The sequence below is a fragment of the Drosophila virilis genome, chromosome 3, assembly GCF_030788295.1.
Source record: "Drosophila virilis strain 15010-1051.87 chromosome 3, Dvir_AGI_RSII-ME, whole genome shotgun sequence".
In the NCBI taxonomy this organism is placed as follows: Eukaryota; Metazoa; Arthropoda; class Insecta; order Diptera; family Drosophilidae; genus Drosophila; species Drosophila virilis.
The window spans coordinates 16,297,306-16,321,311 of NC_091545.1; the positions used below are offsets into that span (position 1 = coordinate 16,297,306).

A 24,006-nucleotide genomic window follows, 5' to 3' on the forward strand; every position below is an offset into this window, starting at 1 on the left:
ACCCGTCTAAAGGGCCAGATCGTATGGACCGCATTGAGGGTTGTTTTCTCTCTCTCTCCCTCTCATCTCCTGGCAGCAACCGTCGCCTCATTGTTCTAGCAGTTTCCCATCCGATTCATTCATGAGTGCGCCTGTGCCGTCGTCTGGCCTGTCTGCTTAAGGGCCTCCTTCTAAGTTGGTCTATAACGCTTTTGGCATGCCCACATCTGTTTACCCCTCGTCGCTCGCTCACCGTTGCTCATCCTCATGCTTGTCCCATGGCGCATGCGCTGCTGGGCTTATCTATTGTCTCATTGTCGACTGGTTTTTATGACGCCTTCCGTTTTAATGGTCTCAACGTCCCGTCCTGAGCGTTTCTGCCTGACATCTGGCCAAATGTGTGTGTGTGTTGGGCCCATACGACTAAGGGTTAGCCGTCCGCACGCATTTGTGTCAGATATGCTAATAGTCTGGCATGTTTAATGATATTCGTATAGCAATGTGAGATAAAAGCAGTTTGTTGTGTGAAGATGGCAGATAAGATACCAATAGATAATCGAAAACGTCGCATTGCCACGGATTTGGCTATGGGATGCATTACAAGTCGGAGTAGAACACAATTTCAGTGCATATTATTGGGCAAGAAGTACTTTTACACTTATTCAAAATATATGTATGTATTAAAGCAATATAATTGAACATATATTTTGTATCATTTGTATTATTAACCTTTACAAATCTACACAAAATCGAATCAACAAGGGCTTTCTATAATGTACGTATTTTATTTAACTTTTCTTTTATATATATATGTATATATATTTATATAAATATATTAATATGTATTTACAACGCTTTGCAAACGGTTCAGAAAATGTTTACGAAAATATTTGTTGAAGAAACTATAAATAGATTTAATAATATATTTATATAAAATGCTAATATATTTAATATGTATTTGCCACTTTAGAACTTAAAAGAACTTAAAAGATCACAATGCTGCAATTCTCTACGCATTGGCAAGATTTCAAATGTTTTCGGTTCGAAATGAACTTGAATTAAGAACTATTTAAAAAAAAAATATATAAAGAAATTAACGTAAATTACGAGTTTCAGTTGTTCGTGTGATGAGACGTTGGCTAAGATAAGCTTTAAATATCTATATAAGACATGTTCCAGAATTAGTTAGTAAATTCTTTAAATTTGGCAGCATTAGGAAAATAAATAATTATTTCAAAAAATATGAATTTAAGACATGTTCTTTTTCCATATATGTGTATATTCAAAGGCAAAAAGATTCAAAGATAGATTCAGGCTGCAGCGAAAAACTGGAACACTTTGTTTAGATACATTTGTGTATGTATGCATCGACTTAGAACTAAATTAACGTTTATAATAAACTAAATCTCATACATTTCTAACTTTCTTTGTCTTTGTTGTTGTGTCTTTTCATAGAGTTCATATTTGTATTTGTTTTTTTTTTTTCTTTGTGTTTTTGCTTTTTTTTTTTGGGCATAGCTTTAAAGAAGTTTTCCATAGGGGCTGCTACATTTGGTATAACTACGTATTGTTCCTTTTTTTTTTGGCATGGCACAAATTTGGCATTGAAAATTGTTCGTTTTATGGCAAATTGAGAGAGAAAGAGAGAGATAAACAATTGAATATGTGTGGTAAATTATTGGCAAGAAAACATTTTGCTTTGAGCAGCTGCATTAATCCATAATGAGCTCTACTTCTTTTCTCTGCTACGACTTAAAAACTAGAGTTAACCCAGAAACCCGGAACCCAACCCAAACCCGGAGACCCCACCCAGCGCCTATTTGGCCGCCTCGCATTGCTGCATCTGAACAACCAAGAGGAGTATGCGATTCATTAGATTGTCCGCCTCCGAATCCTCCATGCTGTTCAGCTTGGCCGATATGAAGCCACAGAATTTGGAATTGAGCACCTCGCGCACCGTTTGCGGTGGCGGCAGCTCCAGACCGCCAGCCACAGCTGCGACGCTCTGTTGTTGCCTGAGATGACGATGCTGTTGCAGCATTTGATCCTCATAGTCGTCACCATCCAGATCCGCATCCTCCAGCTCATCCGTTTCGCCGTTGCGGCGACGCTTGCGCGGTATTGCCGTCTGCCCGACCTCGGGGCCGCCGCTGATGCTGTGCGGCGAATTGGAGTCGAGTATGATGGGATAGGGAAAGTCCGCGTCGATGGCCTCCAGCTCCTCCACCTCGTCGGAGGCATTGCCGCCATCCTCGTCGCCGCTGCGCAACGAGCTGGCGTCCATGTCGTCATAGCTCGGCTGGTTTGCCTGCCCAGCGCCGCTGTCGTTGCGCGTAGAGCTCACGCGGCTGTCGTTGTGCTGCGCCTGCGCCAGCGCCAGCGCCTGCTGGTGAGCGGGCAGCGGCTGCAGGGGCTGCAGTGCATCAATGGGCCTAGTGCTGCCGCTGCTGCTGCCGCCGCTGCTGCTGCTGCTGCCGCCACCTCCGCCGCCGCCACCAGCGTTGCCGCCGCCCGTTGACAGATCCAGCTCCGGCTTCACATAGTAATCGCAATAATAATCCTCGTTGCTCATGTTCAGCGCCGAGCACTTGGACAGGTTCAGCACGGCGCTCGAAGAGTCATTGAAGGATGAGGTGAGCTTCAGCGCAGCAGCAGCTGCTGCAGCCGCTTTGCTGCCGCTCAGCATGCTGTGATTGTTGTTGTTGCTGCTGTTGTTGTTATTGTTGTGCAAGTGCTGGGCAAAGGCGCTCAGGCTGAGATCGCTGGCATGTGAGGCGCCCCTGGAAGAAAGAGTTCGAGTTTAGAATTCAGTTTAGAATATTATATAAATGCAAAAGTGTGGGAGCTAGGCCAAAACGAGCTGAAGACAAAGTAGGGTTCCGTTTAGGTTCGGCTATTGCTTATCCAACTTATTCGCTTTAAGATGCGGTTTATGGTAACAATAAAGTGGTTATTCCTGGCTTAAAACAGTTCGATGTGTCGTTGATCTACATTTCACTCTGTTAAGATTGAGCCCCTACGCACTCGCGTCCCTCTTTCTGCCATGCCAAGCCAGACACTTACAAAGAAACAGTTTCCAAAAATAACAAGACAATGAGGATGAACGCCAACAACCCCAAGGCACAATCAAAAAGAAACGTGCTCTAACAAACCCCAATAGAAAATACGAAACTACCCAAAAAAGAATTCATGTTTTCGAACTGATTTCGCTCCGGTTTAGTGTCTAGATTCAGGGCTGCTTTCGGGCTGCGCTACTCAAATTTCAGGCGCATTTTCCAGTGCCAGAGCTGCCACAGCTGCCTGGATGCCTCAAACGTTAAAGACGTGGCTATTTTTAGACCCAACGACGGGGCTTGGCCCAGTCGAAACAGGCAGCGGATCCAGGACGTATGCCCCGGAGGGCAGGTAGTTGACAATTGGAACTGTAAAATGATATGCGAGGCGAGCGTTTTTCACATTTTTCACATTTTTCATGTTTTTCACATCTACATCGAGTGCCAACTAAATAATCAGGGCCAAATGCATTTTCACATGTTCCAATAGACGAATCGCTCTCTATTTGCTTGCGGCTTCTGCGGTTCCTTTGGACATTCTCAACATATATGTATTTCTTTGTTTGCTTTCGTCTATTTTTCTATGTCTTATCAATGTTTGCTTCCGCTGGGCCCAGACCCAGGCCAGACCCAATAATGGACAGTTTGCATTTCTATTTAATTGCGTAGCTCATTATGCTCAATATGAGGAATTCCAATTTTTACGTTTATCAGCACCAACAACTGACGCCCAAAACCAATGGTCAAATTTCCGCTGTTAGCTGAGCTGAGCTGATCTGAGCTGACTTGATAAGCCAAAACAAATGGACAAAGTTTGAGTCAAGTCAAAACAAATAGTTCGCGTGGTTAAAAATTATTGATGGCCCTACAAAAAGCAGGCCCAAGCGTAAATCTTAGACAAAGAAAGGAAAGTGCTTACAAATTAAATAGAATTTCTGAATTAGTATTATGTTAAATATAGGTTCCATAGTGGTACAAAGTTAAACGAAATATTTAAGCTGCGATTAAGCTGAACGATGAAAGACAATATAATAGAGATATTCCCCAGAAAATTAGTTAGCAATGTTTTTCGTTTAAATATGACACACTTTTTGAATTTGAAAAATTTGTCATCTGGATACGTATAATAATGAAAGCCTTCAAAATCCGACTATATTCCACAGAAATATTGTTTTTTGGTTACCTTAAGTTTGATCGAAGGCTAGAAATATTCTATTACTTGCAAGACTTTTGCATTGTAATATTCCAAGAACCTAGAAAATAGTCTTAATTAACTTAAAGCTATGCTGTCCTTCTTCTGATCTATAAAAAAGGAATAGAATAATAGCTCTGAATCGACTGCTAGAATATCGTATAAGCTAAATAAATCGATAATTATCGATAACAGCAAAGAAAAGGATAACTTCGATGAGTGGAAAACAAACCATTTGAGAGGGAATTCATAATACGATAATCACCAGATTTGGCTGAAAGTAAAGGTGATAAGCCTAAGCTCTTATCGATCAGTTACAACAGTATATAGTAAGGTTAAAAATGACTGATCGCCCAAACACACTAAACAACACCTTTGACAAGCAAGCTCGAACATTTTTGTCGAGGTACTCTCGACAATTACAAAATCAAATTAAACATAAACGTCAATTACTTAATCTGAGTAAATATTTTCATAACCTTTACGATATATGGAGAGCAGGGGCTATTGCGCAAATTGGGTATACGCCCAGTATTTTTTTTTTTTTTTTTTTTTTTGTTGTGGGGCAAGTGACGCATATGCAAAAATATTTTAGTGAGCTGCTTTCCTCTGAATGTCAGCTGAGATTTTTTGTATGGGGCGCGGCTGGTCAAGCGATTCGGTTCGATGTCGGCGTGGGGTGTGCTGGGAGGGGAGGGCAACAATAATTTCATCAATTTTTCAGCTCATTTGCTTATTAAATCATAAGCGTGACACACGGAGCCGAGCACGACACGAGAGCGAAAAGCACGAACGCTCTGGCCAGACCCTGGTCATCAGCGTTGGCGATCAACCCCGTTCGTTGGCTGGTCCGTTAGCGCACACTTACATGCCCATATGCATGTACATACATATGTGTGTGTATTTTTAACCCTGGCCCGCCGTTTGGCTGCGACGCCTCAATTGCTCGATCAAACACAAGCGCACAGACACACACACACACACACATGCGCACATGCTCGCATGCACACATGCAAACATGCATGCGCGCACGCACGCACACGCAGGCACAAACGCTCACTTACACTAACACACACACACACACACACACACACACACACAGATTGGCATGCCGAGCAAATTTTTAATCTACGCTTCTTTCTAAACTTGGTCCACTCGCCACAATCACTCATCGCGCGCGTTCGCTTTGTCCGTCTGCTGATTGTCATTCTCTCATATTTGCTGCCTCTCATTGCGTTAATTTATCACGCTCTCTCTCTCTCTCTCTCCCTCTCTCTCTCTCTATCTAACTGTTGCCCACTCGCTCTCATTGGCTCTCTCGCTCGCGCATTCGTTTGCCTGCTCGCTCGGCCACCACCAGCAGCTAAGGCTAAAGCGTTTTGTTGGTTTTTGCAGCTTCCCTCGATTTTGTTTTTGGTTCAAGTGGCGATGCCGACGACAACAACAACAACAACAACAACAACAGCAGCAGCAGCAGCAGCAGCAACGGCAGCGTCGGCGTTGTATAATTTTCGCTCTGGACAAGATCTGTTTTTATGGCTCAAGCCGCGGTCCCGGGCCCGGCCCGTTCCGTTCCGTTGTCTGTTATCAGCTCAAAATAATAAAAATTTAAATACATTCATGTGTGTGTGTCTGTATGGCTCTCTCTCTGTGTGTGTGTGTGTGTGTGTGTGTGTGCGGGCATATGTGGACCCGGGACTGTCGACTGTGTTGCCGCAGCTCTGGTTGCTGCTGCTGCTGCCGATGTGGGTACAGTCAATTGAAAGGAAATGGCCTTATTTCATATAAATATATGTACATAAATACAAGTACAACACACTCGCACACAGCCTCACTCATAGAACGACAAAGTGACAGAGCGTGGCGGGGATGCGGGGCGGCGTATGCTCCACATGAGCCGCAACATCGCAGAATCACAAACTGGCGGCCCCATGCCCTGAGCCTGGTCATTTCTTTGTTCGAATTGGTTTTTTCCGTGCAACGTTTTTCGAGATTTTCGCATATTTACATAAGCATGCTGTCTGTATGTGTGTGTGTGTGTGTGTGTGTGTATTGGGCAGATGTTTTTCCAGAGGCTTAGCTGAGATTTGTCTGGTTCGCAATGCTTCAGGTTCTCGTCATGCAAATTGCAGAGAGCTGCAGCCACGATAAAAGGGAGCAACATGGTCACAAGCAGCACAAGATATGCGAAGGACTCTCAGCAGCTCGAAGAGAACTCATTCATAACTCATTTATTGAAAATACCCAAACCTTGGTTCAAAAACTATATCGAAAGCTCGAGCTGAGTCGAAAATTGTCAATTCTATATATGTCTTCTCGAAATATCATGCATGAAAAAAGTAACTTTCATATTGTGACTCATCATATGTAAATATTGTGAATGGAAAGTGCAACAGGCAAATGGAAAAATTGACAAAGCACCGATTGCGATAAGAGTTTAAAGACAATCTAGAATGCATTAAACTTCGATTTGTAGATAAAAGACGTTAAGATTTATAGCTTCATAATTTCGGGCTTATCGAAAAGAAAGTTTCCAGGAACAGGCCTCTATCAATTGCTATATATGACATATATGTATCTGAAGCTTAATCCAACTGAGTTAAAGGTCAATTTCGGAGAATAAGCAGCAGGCATAGAAATCTTCAGGTGAAGCCCACAGAATGAATCGCCTTCTGCCATGTTTCGCTTCACTGAGCAACAATAAGAACCTTATATGTATTGCAAATACATGCACACATACACATATACACACATGCCGTATATAAATACACGTTTACGTCCCCAATAAGAATATAATATGCGCCATCATTTCAATTTCAATTTCAAAACAAGATCGATTGAGTCATCCGCGGAACGTGGAACGTGGCAAAGGAAACGTTCTGGCGGCTGGCTGGCTTTGGTTAGATTCTAGATTCTTAGCTTTTGCTCTTTGCACTGAAACGCGCTGAAACAAAAAAGCGAATGCAAAAGACAGCAAAATACTTATAAAATGAAAACAAGAAAATCAACTCTGGAAATTCATAATATTAAATGTGCTCTTTGTTCGGGACCCAGAGTCCAAGGCGTGTATCGGACGTGAATCAAATGCAATATGACAGTAGTTAATGCGCCTGCCTAGGGCTTAAAATAATGTTTCGCCTGAAAAACCAAAACCAAAACCAAAACCAAAGCGACGACGCGCTCAACAGAAAGAACTGTTATTCATACTTTGAGGCCGATCTTTGTCCACACCCCCCCCCCCCCTTACTCCACCAGCTCCTGCATTGTTATCGCATATCGGACCCAACGCCACTTGTAATATTAGTCAAAGACCTCGCCCGTGGGGCAGGGAGAGACAATGGAATAGACGCTGATTGGAAAGTGACCAAATTCAGGTGGGTGTAAGCCGAGCTCCTGATAAGACAGCCGCAATGTATTGCGAACAAGGTTTTCGAATCATTTCTAGGTTATTCATACACACACACACACACACACACACACACACACACATGCATACATACATGCGTACGTATCTAGAGTCCACAGTTGTTATGGAACGCTTAAGGCAAAATTCGATTAGGCTGAGCCCTAAAATTAAAACTGACAAAAAAATTAAAGATTTAAAAAAGAAGAGCTAAGAATGCATATTTAAAGATAATAAAAAAAGTTACATAAAAGAAAAAATAATTGTAATATATAATTTTTTATAAAATCCTCTTATAATCTTGAAGAATTTTTAGTGAATATTTTGAGCGAAAAAAAAAATAACAAAAACTCCTCTACTAATTTCAGGAGAGCTAAAAATATATGCATTTTCCATATACATTATTTTTTTCTGTTTTAATTATCAACAAGTGTCTAAGCTTGCGCTTTTTTTTTTTTTGGGACCAGCCTAATTATAATATTAACTTGTTAAGGGTTGTGTGTTTTGATATTGTTCCGTACTCACTTTCTTTCCCTGATGACATCCCTTAAGAAATCCATGGCCTCGTACAGGCTCCATTTTGGCTTAAATCCATTGCCCATCAATTTGACATGGGCCAACTCGCGGCGATAAGATTCGCGCAGCGATTTGAAGGCGCGGGCCACGCGACGTCCGGGCGCATTGAATTCCCGGCCGATGTGCTCCCAGGCGCGATTCTTCTCCTCCTCGGCGCCCTTGAAGTTGGGCAGACGGGAGTCCCACAAAATGGGATTATCGTGCACCATCTGGATGAGCTTCAGCTTGTCGGAGGCGTTGCGACGCACCACTGTAAAAGAGAATGAGGGGAAATGTTGTTGTTGTTGTTGTTGTTTGTGGGTGCAAGGATCAGGGGAAGTGGGAAGTCTGGTTGTACGCACACTTTTTGATCTTTTGAGCGGGCACCACGGCCAATTCGACTTTGGGCTTCATATCCAGGGCTATGGCCGCGGCGGCTGCGCTCATGTCCTGCAACGAATTGGTTGTGGTGGGTGAGGAACCCGATGAGGCGGCAACGGCGGCGGGCGCCATTAGAATCTGTTGTAGTATGTGTAGATTAATGTTTGCAGCTTTTGTTGTTGGCCAGCTCGACAACCAGGTTCACTTTTTTTTTGTTTTTTTCACTTGACCCAGAGTTCACTTATCACATTCACTTTACTGTTGCGTTTTGCCAGCGCGATCGATTGGGTGGCAATAGATGAGGACGGGGGCTGCTACCCTCTCACGACCAAGTTTAAACAGCAACTAAAAACCAAAACCAAAAAAATAACAACCACCGCGAGTTGTGACGGCCGCGACAACGACAACATCGACGACGTCGGCAGCGCTGCTAGCAGCAAGCCCGCATTTTCGATGCGGAGCCAAAACCTAGAAGAAACGCTGGCTTAGCATGCCGAACATGCAATACCCTGAGCGTATTGCCTTACGAATTACGCCTTAGAGGCCGACGCTAATGCTTCCGAGTTAATGATAAAATCCGAATGCTCGACACAAGGGTATGAAAACACAAACACGACTCACACACACGCACACAATCACACACACACGAGCCAAATAAAGAACCAGGCGCAGGCGAAAGAGCCACAAAAATCACGCGCGCTCAACATGCGCGCACTCTGCCGCTCTCTCAGTCGATTACGCTCTTTGCCTCTGCTTGGGCCAATACACAACGTGTGTGCGCGGCGGCATTACCGTTATCGACGCCTGCGCCGGCGTCGCCAGAAACGAACGATAGCGCACGATGCGCGTATTGAGCTCGAAGAGCAGTCCAGGCCGTTGGCTCGGCTCGCTTCGGCTCTCTCTCTCTCTCTCGGCTGGCTGGCGTTCAGACGGAAAAACGCCGTTTAATTGCAACAGAAAGTAAAAGCGAGCAAAAGAAAGAGCGCAAAAAAACAGAGCGACCGAGACGACAACGTCACTCACAAACACACACACACACAGAGAGAGAAACAAATCAAGAAATGAAATTATGTGTAACACAAAAATCAGTTGACGCGTTTGCATCGCTGACGTTTTTCAGTAGCCTTCGTCAATTCTACTTTGCGTTGTTATTGTTGGAGATGGGCAAATTATATTCTAGGCACCCTACACTCGAGTCTTAGGATATTGTTGCAATCACAAAAATATGGATTTTGCAAAAGCTTGATGGGAGATTGATTATTCAATAACAAACCAAAATACGCCCTATTGCATAATGAAATCGTAAGAGTTTATGGGTTTATCATTAAACAAAAATTAACGGAAAAGGCTTATCAATTTGCAACTACATATTAATATAGTATAATCCAAATTAAAGACATATTGAATAAGAAATTCATAGATGTAGGGTGATTTCTTTGCCTGCCATTGCCGCCCCTTTTCGACTGCATTCATTAATCGGCTACTTTGTAGCTGAGCTAGCGGCTGAAGCTCGAGCCGTAGCTCACGCTCTTCCACTTTTCCACTCCCTTTTCCACAATTGTTGCACTTACATACATACAAAAATATTTCATCTTCCATTTTCGCTGCATTCGAGTGTCTGCAGTTCTTAAGAGGGAATGAGTGAAATTTTTTGTGTGCGCGTGTGTGTGCGATTGTGAGAGGGGAGCGTTGGGGAGCGCGGCAGATTTGAGCCCGCTTAGCGATGGCTCTCTTCAGTTTGGTTCGTTGACGGTGGTGGCAGCGGCGTTGGCGTCTGTGCCAGTGTGTGCCTGAGGTCGCGTTCAATTGCGTTTTAGTTGAATTTATTAATATGCCCACATTTTGTTTTTGTTTTTGTGTGTTTTACATTTGCTTCTGCTTCGTTTTACGTCTGCGCTTTGTTGCCTTGTTTTGCAGCCGCGGTCGCGCAGTCTCGTAGTTCAGGCTCTTGTAAGAATTTACAAACAACATTTGGAGCACACATGTTGAACAAGACGACACTGAGCGAGAGAGAGAGAGAGAGAGAGAGAGAGAGAGCAAGAGAGAGCACATATAGATAAAGCGTAGAAGCGAGTCCGATTTATTGTACGCGTGTGTGTGAGTCTTGTGGATGTTAATGCCCAACATTTGTGTCTTGCAACGTTTTGTGCGCTGCCCATTGCAAACGGCGATAACAACAAAATTCCCGTGCATTCATTTAAGCCGCAGAAACCCAGTAAGTATAAGCGACAACTCGACGCTGGCAAAAAACGGACAGTGGGTGAGAGCGAGCGAGCGAGCGAGTGAGAGAGAGAGGGAGGAGAATGGCTTTTGTCTGTATGTAATTTATGCCTAATGAACTATTTCCGGCCAAGTGTCAATTAATGTATTCTGTGTATTCTGGCCCTCGGCCTGCCCCATACAGGGCACAAGGGGGCAGCAGCAATAACAACAACAACAACAACAACAACAACGTGCCCGCACAAATATTGTGATGATCATTTCTGGCAAAACTGAAAGAAAACACAAAGAAAAAATCTGTAAGCCCCAACACTCCCCTTGCCTGTCGTTCACTTCCACTTTGGAGAGCGCGCTCGGAGCTGCCGCTTCCGTTGCAGCCTTTGCTTTTCTTTATCTGCTTCTTCTTTTGCATTTTTTCAAGCCAAATTAAAAGTCATGCAAGCGAAATTCGTTTTCTACTGCTGATTCAATTTTCGTTTGTACGAGATTAATTTTTATTTCTGAAAAACGGTTTGTTGGAATTCGTCCAGCGCTTATTGTCAACTGTAGGCTATACGGGGTGAGGATCACTTCAGTTAGAACATGGACATGTAGAGATATGGAAAACAAAATGAATGAGAAGATGGGTGATGTTCTGCAATAATGAGGAAGAAGATAATCAAGATTCTGTAGAATAATATTCGTAAATCAATCAAAAAATCATTTTGTTAATTTGTATTTTGTGACAAATAAAAGAAATAATTTTCATAGGAATGTGTTTAGGCTATAGAGAATGTTGAAAATGTTGAATATAATTTAATAACTTCTACTATAGAACAAAGTTAATATATGCACACACACATACAAACATATCTAAACATAGATAGCTTTAGATATTCAGTCGAATGGGACAAGACTTGATTTTTTGGTACAATTTGTGGGTACAATCGGAAATACCTATGGGACCTATGGCCGGGCGCAGCGTTTGCTTATCAGGCAAATTAATCACAAATTCAATGCAAATACCCAAAGTGGCTCTGGCTGTAAATAAAGCCAATAAATATTGACACAGGTCAGAAACCGAATAGAGTGGAACACGAAGATGGTACGAACGGCAAGTGGGAAGGGAGCCGATGTTAGGGGAGCCCAGGCATAACGATCGTAACTGTTGCCGTTTTCGCTTTGCACTGTTACCCGTTACCCGAGTAGTCTATGGACTCGATAAGCCCGAAAACGAACCCTCAATGAAGCCAAGCCCAACCCAAGTCAACTAAATTCAATCAGGCAATAAAAATGTTATAAATGGGGAATGTGTTTGTGTCAACAGCGGAAGATGGCAAAAGAGAGAGGGAAAGGGGGCTGGGGTCGACCCATCCAGACCAAGTTGAAAATATACATACATATATATATATATATATATATATTTCCAACCAACATTTTGTGTGTGGTTTATTTGTGATGAAGCAATCGACGCAGGCGCAACATTTGTCAGCCGATTAGAAAGAAGAAGCAGACAACTTGGATAACAAATAGTCAAATAGATGGGGAATCGAGTAACACGACTCAAGAACCGTTCGAGCAATCAAGCAAAACGAGCTTGAAACGCGAAAAATCAGTTGACGTTGTTTTTGTTGTTGGCGCTGAAATATTTAAATTTTGACCCAACCCCAATCCAAATAAATTTGTGGCGTAATGCGTGCAGCTGTTTGCGGCTCTCTCTCTCTCTCTCTCTGTCTCTCCTTTTCTCGCTCACTCATTCTCCCCACCCTCTCTCTTTCTCTCCCTCTAGCAATGTCTCTTTTGGTTACTTCGGCTCTCTGCTTTACGGTTTCAGTTTCAATTTCAATTTCTGCTTCGGTTTTCTCTGCGTGCTGTACTCGCATTTTGGTCTCTTGGGGTCAAAAATTGTCGCATATCGTTAAGAACCGAAAATCGACAATGCGTCCGTCCGTAAAGCGAACGAAGAAACGTCGCAGTATCGAAATTGGCCATGTGCTTGACGATTCGTAACGGAGTGTTTGAAGAGCATTGGTAGGGGTATATGTCGAGAACAGAGATGTACTTAGAAGAGATGTAAATGTATGCGTACAGCTGGGCATTCAGTTTAGGGCCTGACACCTTCCCACAAATGTCCATGTTCGTTCAAATACATAAATCATTTTCGTTTTCGGATCATTTGCATCGCGTGAACTTTTCTCTTATGGTCAGATCCTATCTCTATAGCAGTCACTTCTCTTTTATGTTTTAATTAAATTCAATAGATTTTAAGTTTGCTAAGAGATTCCACTAGGGAGAGTTGTCTTTATAATTATTTCTTTATTTTTAAAACAAGTTTGTCATTATCTCTAAATTCCTCTTCTTCAGAAAGCCTTGCCTTGAGAACTGTCTTTAAAATCATTTATCAATCAACTCATTTATTTAGTAAAATATTTCAAGTTAAAGTTTTCTAAGCCGTGCTTGAATTCGCGAGAATCGCGTAGAAAGGCAGCTTTTAAGTGAAAAGGAGAAAGAGGAAGAATGGTTCTATCAAAGTTATATCAGCAGAGATTGTGAGGCCCTTTAGAAAATACAAAATACCAAAATCTAAGTGAAAATCGCATAGAAGGGTCATTTGTAAGAAAGGGTAACAGAAAATTAAGAAATTCTTTTTAATTATTGTTATTTTAATTATGTTATTATTATAACATGCATTTAATTTGTTTGCAGACTGCGCTGTTCTTACTACTTAAAGGAAAAGGCATTAAAATTAAAATCTTAACACATAATTCTGTTGCAATAAGTGCAGTTAAAAGGGTAAGTCATTATTTAAGGCCTTTAACTTATATATATGTGTATATATATATTAAGTAAGGGACAATTGTAAAATAGCTAATGAAGCGCAGAATAATCAAAAGCTAAAACCGCAAGAGTGCGCTGAATAATCGATTGCTGCGTTATCACGATAAAAAATGAGCTTAGCCAAGACACAAACCGCCTAAGCTGCACGTGCAGCCCGCATAACTCAACAAATTCGCTCTACACTCAGATGTTGCCAAGAGTTGTTGTTGTTGTTGTTGCTGCAGATGTTGTTGCTGTTGTTGTTGTTGTTGTTGTTGTTGCTTGCATGTGTTGCCAATGCTTTTTGCTGGCTGTTGCATTTTTAAATTAATAAACAAAATAAGTTGAGTCAGTCGGCAGTCGGCACTCGGCACTTAAGTAGCATTACATATGTATGCATATACACATATGTACAATTATGTGTGTGTGTATCTATGAGATACTTGTATTCATTAGTTTACCCCAGCGGCAGTCACCAATCAAAAACGTTTTGCTGCGCTCTCAGTTCCGTTTATTGCCCATTGTTGTTGTTGTTGTTGTTGTTAGCTGGGCCCTCGGTTTTGTGTTTGTAATCGCGGTTTATTGTGGGCCAGCACTTGGGTAAGCCTCATACATAGATTGTTGTTTTGTTGTTGTTGTTGCTGCTGCTGCTGCTGCTGCTGCTATCGCTTATCGTGCGGCGACGTTGATTGTTGTAATTGCTTTAAGTTGCTGCTGTTTGTTGCTGTTGCTGTTGTTGCTGTTGTTGCTGTTGCGGTTGCTGCTGCTGGCCATTGGCCGTATTTACTGATAATATAGGGCTCAGGCTCTGGCTCTGGCTTTGTCGCTGGCTTCGGGCATACTTTTAAATGCCTGCCTCGAATTTTCCACACGGACAAGCTGCATATTAAGTCTTTGCCCATATGCTGCTTATCTCTGGAGTCGCTCTCTTATTCTCTGACACGAACAACTTCCATTTGTTGTTTTATTACTCAACTCAGCTTACCTTTAAGAGAGCGAGAGAGAGAGTGAGGGGGGGGGGGAAGGGAAACAATGATAAAAAAGCAAAAAAAAACTTTCTTTAACTTTAACCCCATGACTGGCATTGTTTGTTTTCCTTTTTGGCGCACATTGGCCCACACGTCCGTTGCAAAATGAGAACAGAAAAATTTAATTAACAATTTACAGCAACATTTCGACACAAAACAACAAAACAAAATCAAAAACAAGAGCATATAAGCAATTGATTAAATACACAACTGTGATATACCCTTTGTTTGTTTATAGGAAATTTAATTTGTAGAAAAATTTATTCTTTTTAAGAGAAATACAATACAAAAATCTGATTCAAGGTTTTTAAAATAAGAAAACAATTTTTTAGTTAAACTTGTAATTCTCAGCTCAATAATTTTCTAGGGTATTTTATGGGAATATCATATTTATCTTAGGGAACAAGCCAGGAACTCTTTTCTCTTGACGAATATGCTCAAACCTGAGCTTAGAAGCCTCAGGAACTTTGGCTCGATTGGTTTCTTCATCATCTGGCGCGTCCTAAATTTGCATTTTCGTGCTGAATAAGCTTTCGAATACATTCCAGCTGGATCAAGTCGGCATATATATCAAAACGGAAACCTTGATTATGCGATAAAGACCATATAACCGATTCACAAACATATTTAACACCTTTGCTTAGCACCGAATTCGGCAAAGTGAGGTTTGCAACTGCTAAAGCACATAAAGTGAATATTTTATTTGCGTTTGGCATAATTTTGCATTTCAATTTGTGATTAATCAATAATTCGGCGCTTTTCTTTAAATATATATATATGAGTTTAAGCCTTACTAGATGGTCTGGAGTGCTGGATTTCCCGAAGATCTTTGAAAATGTGAACCATGGACAGAGATGCCCAAGCCGCAGTACAAGCCACCAAGCGAGTACAAGTTAAGTCCTAAAGGCAGATAAAGTACAGATAGGTAGCTTCGACTACTCAACGGGGGTGCCTTGTCAACGCCAGCCTTTCAAGGCAAACTTCAGAGCCAGAGTTGGGCAACGTCTCATAACTTTGACCAAGTCGAACCGCGCCAGCATAAAGCAAAACCTTATTCTCTTCGAATGAGGGGATAAAACAATCAACTATAGCCTTGTCTTGCTAGTGGAAGTGATTTGTTTTAAGATGTTTCACACGCTCGACGGCTGCCCCGGCTGTCTTTGAGACAGCTTCAAGAATGTCATCAGCAGTGAAGTCCTTGGCGAATACAACACCAACAAAGGCTTCGTTTATTTTCAGCTATTAATCTCTTTTGCAAAATTAAGAGCTCTATGTGAAATAGATTTCCCCACTTGGCGTTTGAGCCGGCGACTTCTTGTTTGTTGGTCCGACGCTCAGCCACAATCCTTATTGTTTTCAATGTCTTTCCTACAAACTTTAACCTCCGTTTCCCCTACTTGGAGGTTGATAAATATTCAATCAGTCAGGTCAAACTCTTTTATATTGATATAGACATTTTCCTGCATGTTGCCTAACGACCGAAACTAACCCTTTCACTCAGTTTACTGAGTATACAAAGTAGAACAAACCGCCAACGCCAACGAACCTTGGACGCGAGTTAGTTAGCTGGCGTGTGTTGGCCATGTTTCTGGCAGCACTCTGAACTAAAGACACGCCCGCCCAACGAAACCCGACCAAAACTGACAAATGCAACTGCAGAGGCAGCAGCACTTATCACTCAACAATCGAGGCCAGTTAGCGTCCCGCTATTCAGAGCTACCACCAACAGTTCTCAGCCGCCTGCCACAGCCCGCATTTGGCCAGGCCAAGTAATTACACGAGAACATGGCAAGAAGAGGCATGTGCTCATGTGAAAGGCTATTGGATTGTGGGGGGTTATTCGGGATGCGTCCGTTCACATTTTAATGGCAAACCAAATTGTTAGTTTAAACAAACAGCAATCAGGCGGGGAAGGAGCTCAGATTACTTGAACAGCAAATCCCCAAGAAATGTCCTTGTCAAAGCCAAAAGACATGTGGCAAATTATGACATTGACCAAGCCAAACATACACACACACACACAAGCAAAACCCTTACAATGGGTTAGTTGTTAGTTGTTATTCTGTTTCTTTTCTTCTTATTCTTGTGCCTCTTCTTCTTGTTGTTGGCACATGTTAACCAACTGTCATAATCAAGGCAAGTTTCCCGCGGGGAGTCAAACAAGAGGATAACTGCGGCAACATGTGCTATCAATGCTGCAGCAGCTCCCCAAATAGATATAAGAAACCGAAACTAGAAATGAAATTTTGACTTCATTTTGCGCCAACCAACTAACTTGTCAAAGGATTGTTCAACTTTTAGATGAACTTGGTTAACGAGTTACAAAGCGAGCATATTTGTCTTGGTACTCTGTGAGAATCAGTTTAAAATAAGAAAAGTTTCAGAATACAATACAATTAATGACGATTCACGGCTAAATAAAAATACCAAAAATGCCTAAGTCAGAGAATTATTATTTAATCCACTTAGTTCTCAGAATTAATGTCTTAGTAAGAGAAAATGTATTTTAAATTTTCCAATAGGGAAATAAAATCACTTGTACTTATAAAATCTCACAAAAATTGCTCGAATCAAACATTAGGAAATATTTACAAAAAAATATGTCGGCTATGTGTTGTGTAAAAAGTTAGTGTATCGAAAGTTCTTTAGTTTTTTTGAGTTAAATTGGCAACTTCAAAAGAAAAACACAAAACTTTTCGGGGCCAGCCCCTTGAGTAGGGAGCTGACTTTGGGGAAATAATTGCTTCTCTATTATTATTATGTTATTAGAGGCGTTCTAGTTGTGGTTTGCGCTTGGTTTTTGGCTTGGGCTTGGGGGCTCGGGGAATAGTCGAACTACTTTTAAATGTGGCACATTTCTCGTTGTGTCTTCACTTTCACTGGCGAAATGTGTTTTATTAGTGGTTTTGCTGCTACATTTTTTTTTTCTTCTGTTTTGTGCCCAAGTTCGTTGCATTTCGCTTGTTCTCTCATTTGTGTCGACGATTTTTCTCCCCAGTTGCAAGTTTTTTCCTTACTGCTGCTGCTGCTGTTGCCAGAGTACAGAGCAAACATGTGCCCGAAGCGCAATCTAATTAAGTGAAGTGTAGACCCGTAGACCAAGAAGGGTTAGTTCGGGCAACAGACGCGTAGGTGGCATGGGGGGGGGGGGCAGCTAGGAGAGTTACTGATGGACTCAAAACGATGAGTGCTCGTATGGGTGCGCGCGTATCTCTTGGCATCCTAGAGGATCCCCATTCCGGGCAGGGCAGCATGTCCTGACGTCCTTGCCGTGCTGCTGCATGCAATTTGCCGCTTTGCTCTCTGCTGCTTTCCTGTGCTGCATGTGACGCAAGTTTATCTAGTTGTTTCTTCTAGTCTTTTCTCTGTTTTTTTTTGTTTTCCTCTTGGCATTTCTTGTTGATTTTTTGGTTTGTCTATTACGCAGCGTTTGTGTTGCTTTCTTTGGCTTGTTCGAACAACATTTAAATTGGCTAAATGGTTTTCCATTTGCTGCTGCCCCCCCCCCCCCCCCCCCCTCTGTTCCCCAGCAGCGCCCATCTTGCCCGCCCCCTGCCCTGAGCAGTTGCAATGTGCAATTTTTTTGCCCCTTTTCTAAATTGTTTTTCTTTTTTTTTTTTTTTTTTGTGGCTTGTCAGTTCTTTGCAGGGGCGTTGTCGAGATTAGTTTTTATTATGCTGGAATAGTTTACAGCTTATAAATTTTTGAATAGCTGCTCGATAGTCGAGCCAAAGCGTTAATGATTTTTATTAAGATATATGGTTAGTCTTCGTATAAATATTAGATAACCCAGCTGCAAAGTGGCGTTAAGCTCTGCTGGAATTTCGTAAGCTAAAGCAAGCCAATTTCAGTAAAAGCTGGTTTAGCACATATTGAGCAAACAGTTAACAGATAATGCCCTGTTTATGGCTGAAAAGTTATAAAATTATCCTAGAACTTTTCTTCAATATATATTAGGCTTAAACTAATGAAAGGAAAACAATAATGTGAAAATATAAAATATAATATTTGAATATTTTAATAATTTTAAAATCTATATCTACAGCACAATACAAATAGTAAAGAATGCAGCTTTGGGGTTTAGAAACTTCCGTTCGTAATTCTTAGGATGAGTTTTCAAAGCAACTGACCAGGTTTGAAGCTCCGGGAAATGCCATAGAAGCTGCAACAAATCAATTTAGTTGATAGTTTTAAAAGAAAACTCAAATCATAAGTGAAAATCTAAATTTCGTATATTTTATTCCATTTTAGAGTCAATTTAGGGAATATATTAGATGGATAATATTAGAGGGTATTATAATTAAGCTACGAAATAAGAGACATATATCTAGATGAGCAGATGTCCGTCTGTCCGTCCGTCTGTTTGTTTCTATGCGAACTAGTCTCTCAGTTGGAAAGCTGTCCTCTTGAAACTTTGGCTAAGCCCGTGCTTCTATTGCTCGCCAGACTTATGTAGAAACAGGCTGGATCGGATCATATCGAATGATATAGCTGCCATAGGAACGATCAGTCGAAAAGTGGGCAAAATATTCTGTTTTTGAAGATATTTTGATTAAAACATCAGCATTTACTTCTTCTTATCCTTACTTTCTTGTTGAATTTATGTTTGGATCTCAAGAACTTTTCTTCCGGCTGCGGCTGAAAGGTGTTGGTCAATCAACGGAAAGTAACCGTAGCTCAACATTGCTCAAAGGTCTGATATCTGTTGTTTTATTCGATGTTTTTTATTTATTTATTTTTTAATTTGTATCTTTTGTGCGAGTCGCTTGTAAAATATTGTCATTATCGTGCTTAAAGCGCCTACGGTTAAATGGCCTTGTTAAGTTTTACAAGTATTTACAAGCCATAAGAAAAACACAGTCAAGTCCTTTACCCTTTGCCCTATGCCATTTTTTTCCCGCGTTTTATTTATTTTTTTTTTTTGTATTTTTGCAATCGCTTTGTCTGCATAATTTATGCATTAATTATATGGAAGCGTGCCGGACAATAACAGGAGCATACAGCAGCAGCAACAACAACAACAACAACAACAAAAGCAGCAACAACAATGATTCTTCAATAAAAAATAACAACAACAATAACAACAAAGGAGCAGAGTGCAATGCACTTTAAATGTAACGATTACAAAAATTCCATGTAAAGATATTTGCTGCTGACACGCGGCCGACTCTTAAAAATATGCAGCAATTTATAACGTGAGTTTATTTACCGCAAATTGTTATAAATCGAATTTTAAGTATGAAAAAAAAAAAAGAAATTAAAATAATAAAAAAAAGGGGGAGAAAAAAAACACGCCAAGCGGAAAATGGAAATAAAACTGTGTGTAAAAATATGATAAATTACGTAAATGCAGCGCCGTGTGTATCTTTTGCTCACACAGCATCTATTTGCATCTGTGTATGCACTTAATTACCATTTTTAACAACATTTTGTGCTCCTTTCATGTGCCATTGGCGTCAATATATTCATCATCATACCAATACCATAATTATGTCGAGAAAATAACTTTACGCATTCGCTTGGCTGGCGCGTGGGCCAAAGGTTTGGGTTCGAAGGCATGAGATCGCGAAATTGCAGACATGATTTCTGCATTATGCAACAATTGCACACTTTAAGTGCTGATATATGAGCTCTGATGATATGTTGCAAGTGGCAATTGCTTTATTTTATGAAATTTATTTCAGTTTTAACTCAATTTTTACGCTTGAATTTAAAAACTACTATCGCATGCGCCATATTCTTGTTTCCTGTGTCCTACTGATTGATAGGCAGCCTGACTGACCGATTGTTGTAGAATACACAACAGCATAGCATTGTATAGAGATATTTTTTCAATATCGCCCTTCTACGCGATTCTCAATAATGGTATTTTGGTATTTTGACTAGCTTTGTTTAACAAGCTTTGTTTCAATGTTTTATAAATATTTCTATAGATTTACATGCGAAGAAAATGCCAATTTCGGATTTAAAGTAACATTTTCTTACTTTTATTTCTGTTGCTTGCTTCAAAAATTTTTTTTTAATGAATTTATGCAAACATGTCTCGGCAAGTCGCAAAAAAGCAAATACCACCTTTCTATGCGATTCTCGTTAATTCAAGGAAGATGTACAGGTATTTTGGCTTAAGTTATAGGTGTTATTTTTATGAGATTAGTTTACATTTCAGATTGGTTGCTAACATTTGCATTCACTTGACTGTCTATTTGACTTTAATCTGAAACTTTAATCATGTTTAGAGCTGTTTCCGCTTCAGCTCCCTACACAACAGCAGCTATATAACACTGCCCATGTATGGATAGATATAAAACTTGCTTTCGATTGTCAGCCATAAATTGTAAATTTAATGTGCCCAAAAGGCGCAAACACACACACACACACACACACACACACACACAGTTACGCAGCGCACCAGACTTTGGCAGTCAGTGAGTTGTCAAACAGTTTTATTGACTTTCTATACAAGTTGACTTGAGAGTTGCTGCCCCCAGCCTAGCTCGAGAAATAAACAAACCCAAGGCTCAGCAGTGGGAAAATAAACACTTGCCCCGAACAGCCGAACAACAGATCAATGGCCGGGGCCGTTTAAAAATCAGCAAAGAAATTCGATTCGAGGGCCAGTAGCATCTACAAGAAAGGGATTAGAAAACTTCAACGGCTGACCAAGTTGTTAAAAACTTTTTTTCTTACAGTTTTCATTTATTTTTTTTTTTTTTGTTGAAACCCAATGCGTGCTGCGCTGTCGTCGTGACGCCCCAAATCAGTGGCGTCTCCCAAATTGAGTGGGGACTGCGAGCTGCGTGTCCTGCGTGTGTGTGTGTGTGTGTGTGTGTGAGCGTGTCCCTGCTCGGGCGCCGTAAAGTGTGCCGGATATGGTCCCACTGAACGAGTTGTTACACCAAATTGACATATTGCGTTGAAGTTTAGTTCTGGATGCCTCGAAACTTGACTAAACTTGCCGTTTGTCGTTCCCGCCGTCTTGTCAATGCCAATTTTTTCCGCTTGTCTATTTTGCTTATTGCCGGGGCCAAAAACTTTTGACCAACTTTTCGACGTGCACGGTACGTACATGCAGTGCGGCGTGTTTGCGATGTTTTAAAGTTCACTAAGTTGTCTAGATATTCTCTGCTCGCTGCTCGCTGCTTAAATCTCAACTTTACTCATGTTGGGCTGTAAAAATCGCGAAGGCTGCATTTAAAGCGCTCTGGAAATTAAATTACACATTTTAACACGTTTGCCACGGATCACTTAACACTTTGGCGCTACTCGCCATAAACTGGCAAAGCAATTTTAAAACAGTAGAAGCTGGAACTGCAAATACTCTGAAAGTCGAGTCAGTTAGCCTTTTACTCTATGAAAATCAGCCAAGATATAGCTATGATAAATTTCCACTCAAATATTACATATATATTTCCCACAATTTTGTTTTAGGCTGCAAATCTGAAGATTTATAATAGCATACTTTTGGTTGCATTCAAAAATAATTAACTAGAAAATTTTCGAAAAAAATTGAAACAAGTTGCCATTTTTTGAGGTTTTTACGAAAGAAATCCCAAGTTTTCTATGTAATTACATTTATTTGACTTGCATTTCGATTTATCTGAAACAAAGTCCTGTAGGCATCGTATCCATCGCAAGTTGTGAAGTGAATTTATTTGATGACTGACAGCACATCGTGCCGGAAAAGGAGTAAAAGCTAAAAAAGCTTCTGCACACTTAAGTTGGCCTTATATTGACGACTTGCTTTGGTTTGGGTTTGGGTTCGAGTTCGGGTTCTGGCTCTGTTGCCCTTTAATGGCCCAGACATATTGGAATTTGTGCACATTACAAAGAAGAAAATGTTGCTGCTTCCTCTGTGTGTCGATGCTGTTAGCTGCTGCTTTGAAGTGGTTTATACTGATTAGTCGGGTAAATTGGCTTAAAAACGCGTGGTTAAAACACACACACACACACACACACCCAGAGAATCAACTGTAGACAGCAGCAGGCAGATAGAAGTCCAACGACTAAAGGGTCCAATTCAACAAAAAAAAAAAACCTGTAAGAGAGCTTCAGTTAAATGTGAGCAGCTGCAAAATACCCTGTAGTTGTGTTTGAATAAGTTTAAATCAGGTATAACTGAAATAACCTTGCCCTTTTTTTCCCAATCGTTTTTTTGAGTAGGTAAAATATGAGACGTTTGTATTTTAATACTCTATACATAGTCAATTATTGTGTATTTTGCATTCCTCTGAATGCCCTGCTTTTGAAAGAATATAAGATAATGGCTTTATGCGGTCACAGCACTATAATAACCTCTTTTACATAACACTCCGGTTAGAGGGTATAAATAGAAAATAGCAGTCGTAGTTTCTAGCCTTTAGCTAGAGGACAGATCCAGCATTGGGTCTGTTGAACGAACGTTGTTTAGTTTATTGCCAACGCGCTGCTAATTGGCGGTTTTATAGTTTTAGCTTGTAATGGCTTTGAAATTTTGGCAAATGCCCCGAAAACGTGTGCCAGCCGCCAGTCAAACCGCGCTGCCAACAAGATCCACAGCACCACCAATTGGCAGCCACCCGCATTCGCGCCGGGCGCTAATGATGATTGGCAGCTGTTAAAATGATTAAAGGGTGCACAAAACGTTGGATGTACTACCTTCGAATATATATTTTAGCTGCATGCGACGCGGCGACCCTCCTTTGCAGAGTCGCGAGTCGACCAAAGCGGGGCGTGTGAACGTTTAAAAGTTTTGGTTAAAAATAGCGACCATCCAGTATTGAATTAGCATTACAAGCTTAATGAAAGGCAGCTACAATTTACACACATTTGAGTAGAGCTGAGTAGAACTAATTTGGGGATGTTTTAGAAATTGCAATTTACTGTTTACTCCACGTTCTGCGTCAATTAAGGACTATTAAATTTACCTTTAAGGAAGTCGAAATCATTTACTTTGTATACCCTAAACCTATGGAGAATAGTAAAAAGGGTATACTGGTTTTGTGCAAATGTATGTAACAGGCCAGAAGAAAGACAAAGTCCCGCAGCTTCATGCTGGTTTTCTGTATAACTATTTTAAGAACTAGTTGCTTCTAGGAAGTGCAGACATTGCGGCCGACTTTGGATTTGCACAGCCTTGTGCTCAGTCCGAAACCAGTTGAGAATTTTAAGCAAGGCGACAAAGCTACTAATATTGCGTGTTTGCTAAAGGCGCAAGTAATCTTGAAGCGATTCGACTAATACGAGCTCTAATCAACATCGGATTAATATTTAATATTGATCAAACTTTGTACCCAAGTCCGCCTTGATATTATCCGAACATGTCGGCACAGTGTGTTAGCTCGAACTACATACTAAAGCAAGAATATGTCAGAGTTCAAGGGTATTTTATTGTCGCCCTATCAAGGATAGATTTTCTCACTT

General features: G+C 41.0%; 1 protein-coding gene and 1 long non-coding RNA gene across 3 annotated transcripts in view; one reads left to right on the forward strand and one right to left on the reverse strand.

Moving 5' to 3' along the window:
• The window catches only part of LOC116650694 (uncharacterized), a 147,143-nt gene that overhangs the window by 68,642 nt on the left and 54,495 nt on the right, over nt 1-24,006 (forward strand). The window contains exons 1-2 of one of the 2 annotated variants that reach the window (XR_004303740.2): nt 10,217-10,778; nt 13,469-13,555. This is a non-coding gene — a long non-coding RNA (uncharacterized lncRNA). Of the gene's footprint in view, nt 1-10,216; nt 10,779-13,468; nt 13,556-24,006 lie in introns of those variants that run through there. The other variant, XR_004303741.2, reaches the window with a different exon arrangement.
• Nucleotides 1,449-8,966, reverse strand: Mes2 (Mesoderm-expressed 2). The gene is made up of 3 exons (XM_002047622.4): nt 8,545-8,966; nt 8,153-8,453; nt 1,449-2,759 (listed from the first exon to the last, which is right to left on the reverse strand). Exons 1-3 carry the CDS (start codon nt 8,693-8,695, stop codon nt 1,796-1,798), a joined length of 1,416 nt encoding a protein of 471 aa, XP_002047658.1. The 5' UTR covers nt 8,696-8,966; the 3' UTR covers nt 1,449-1,795.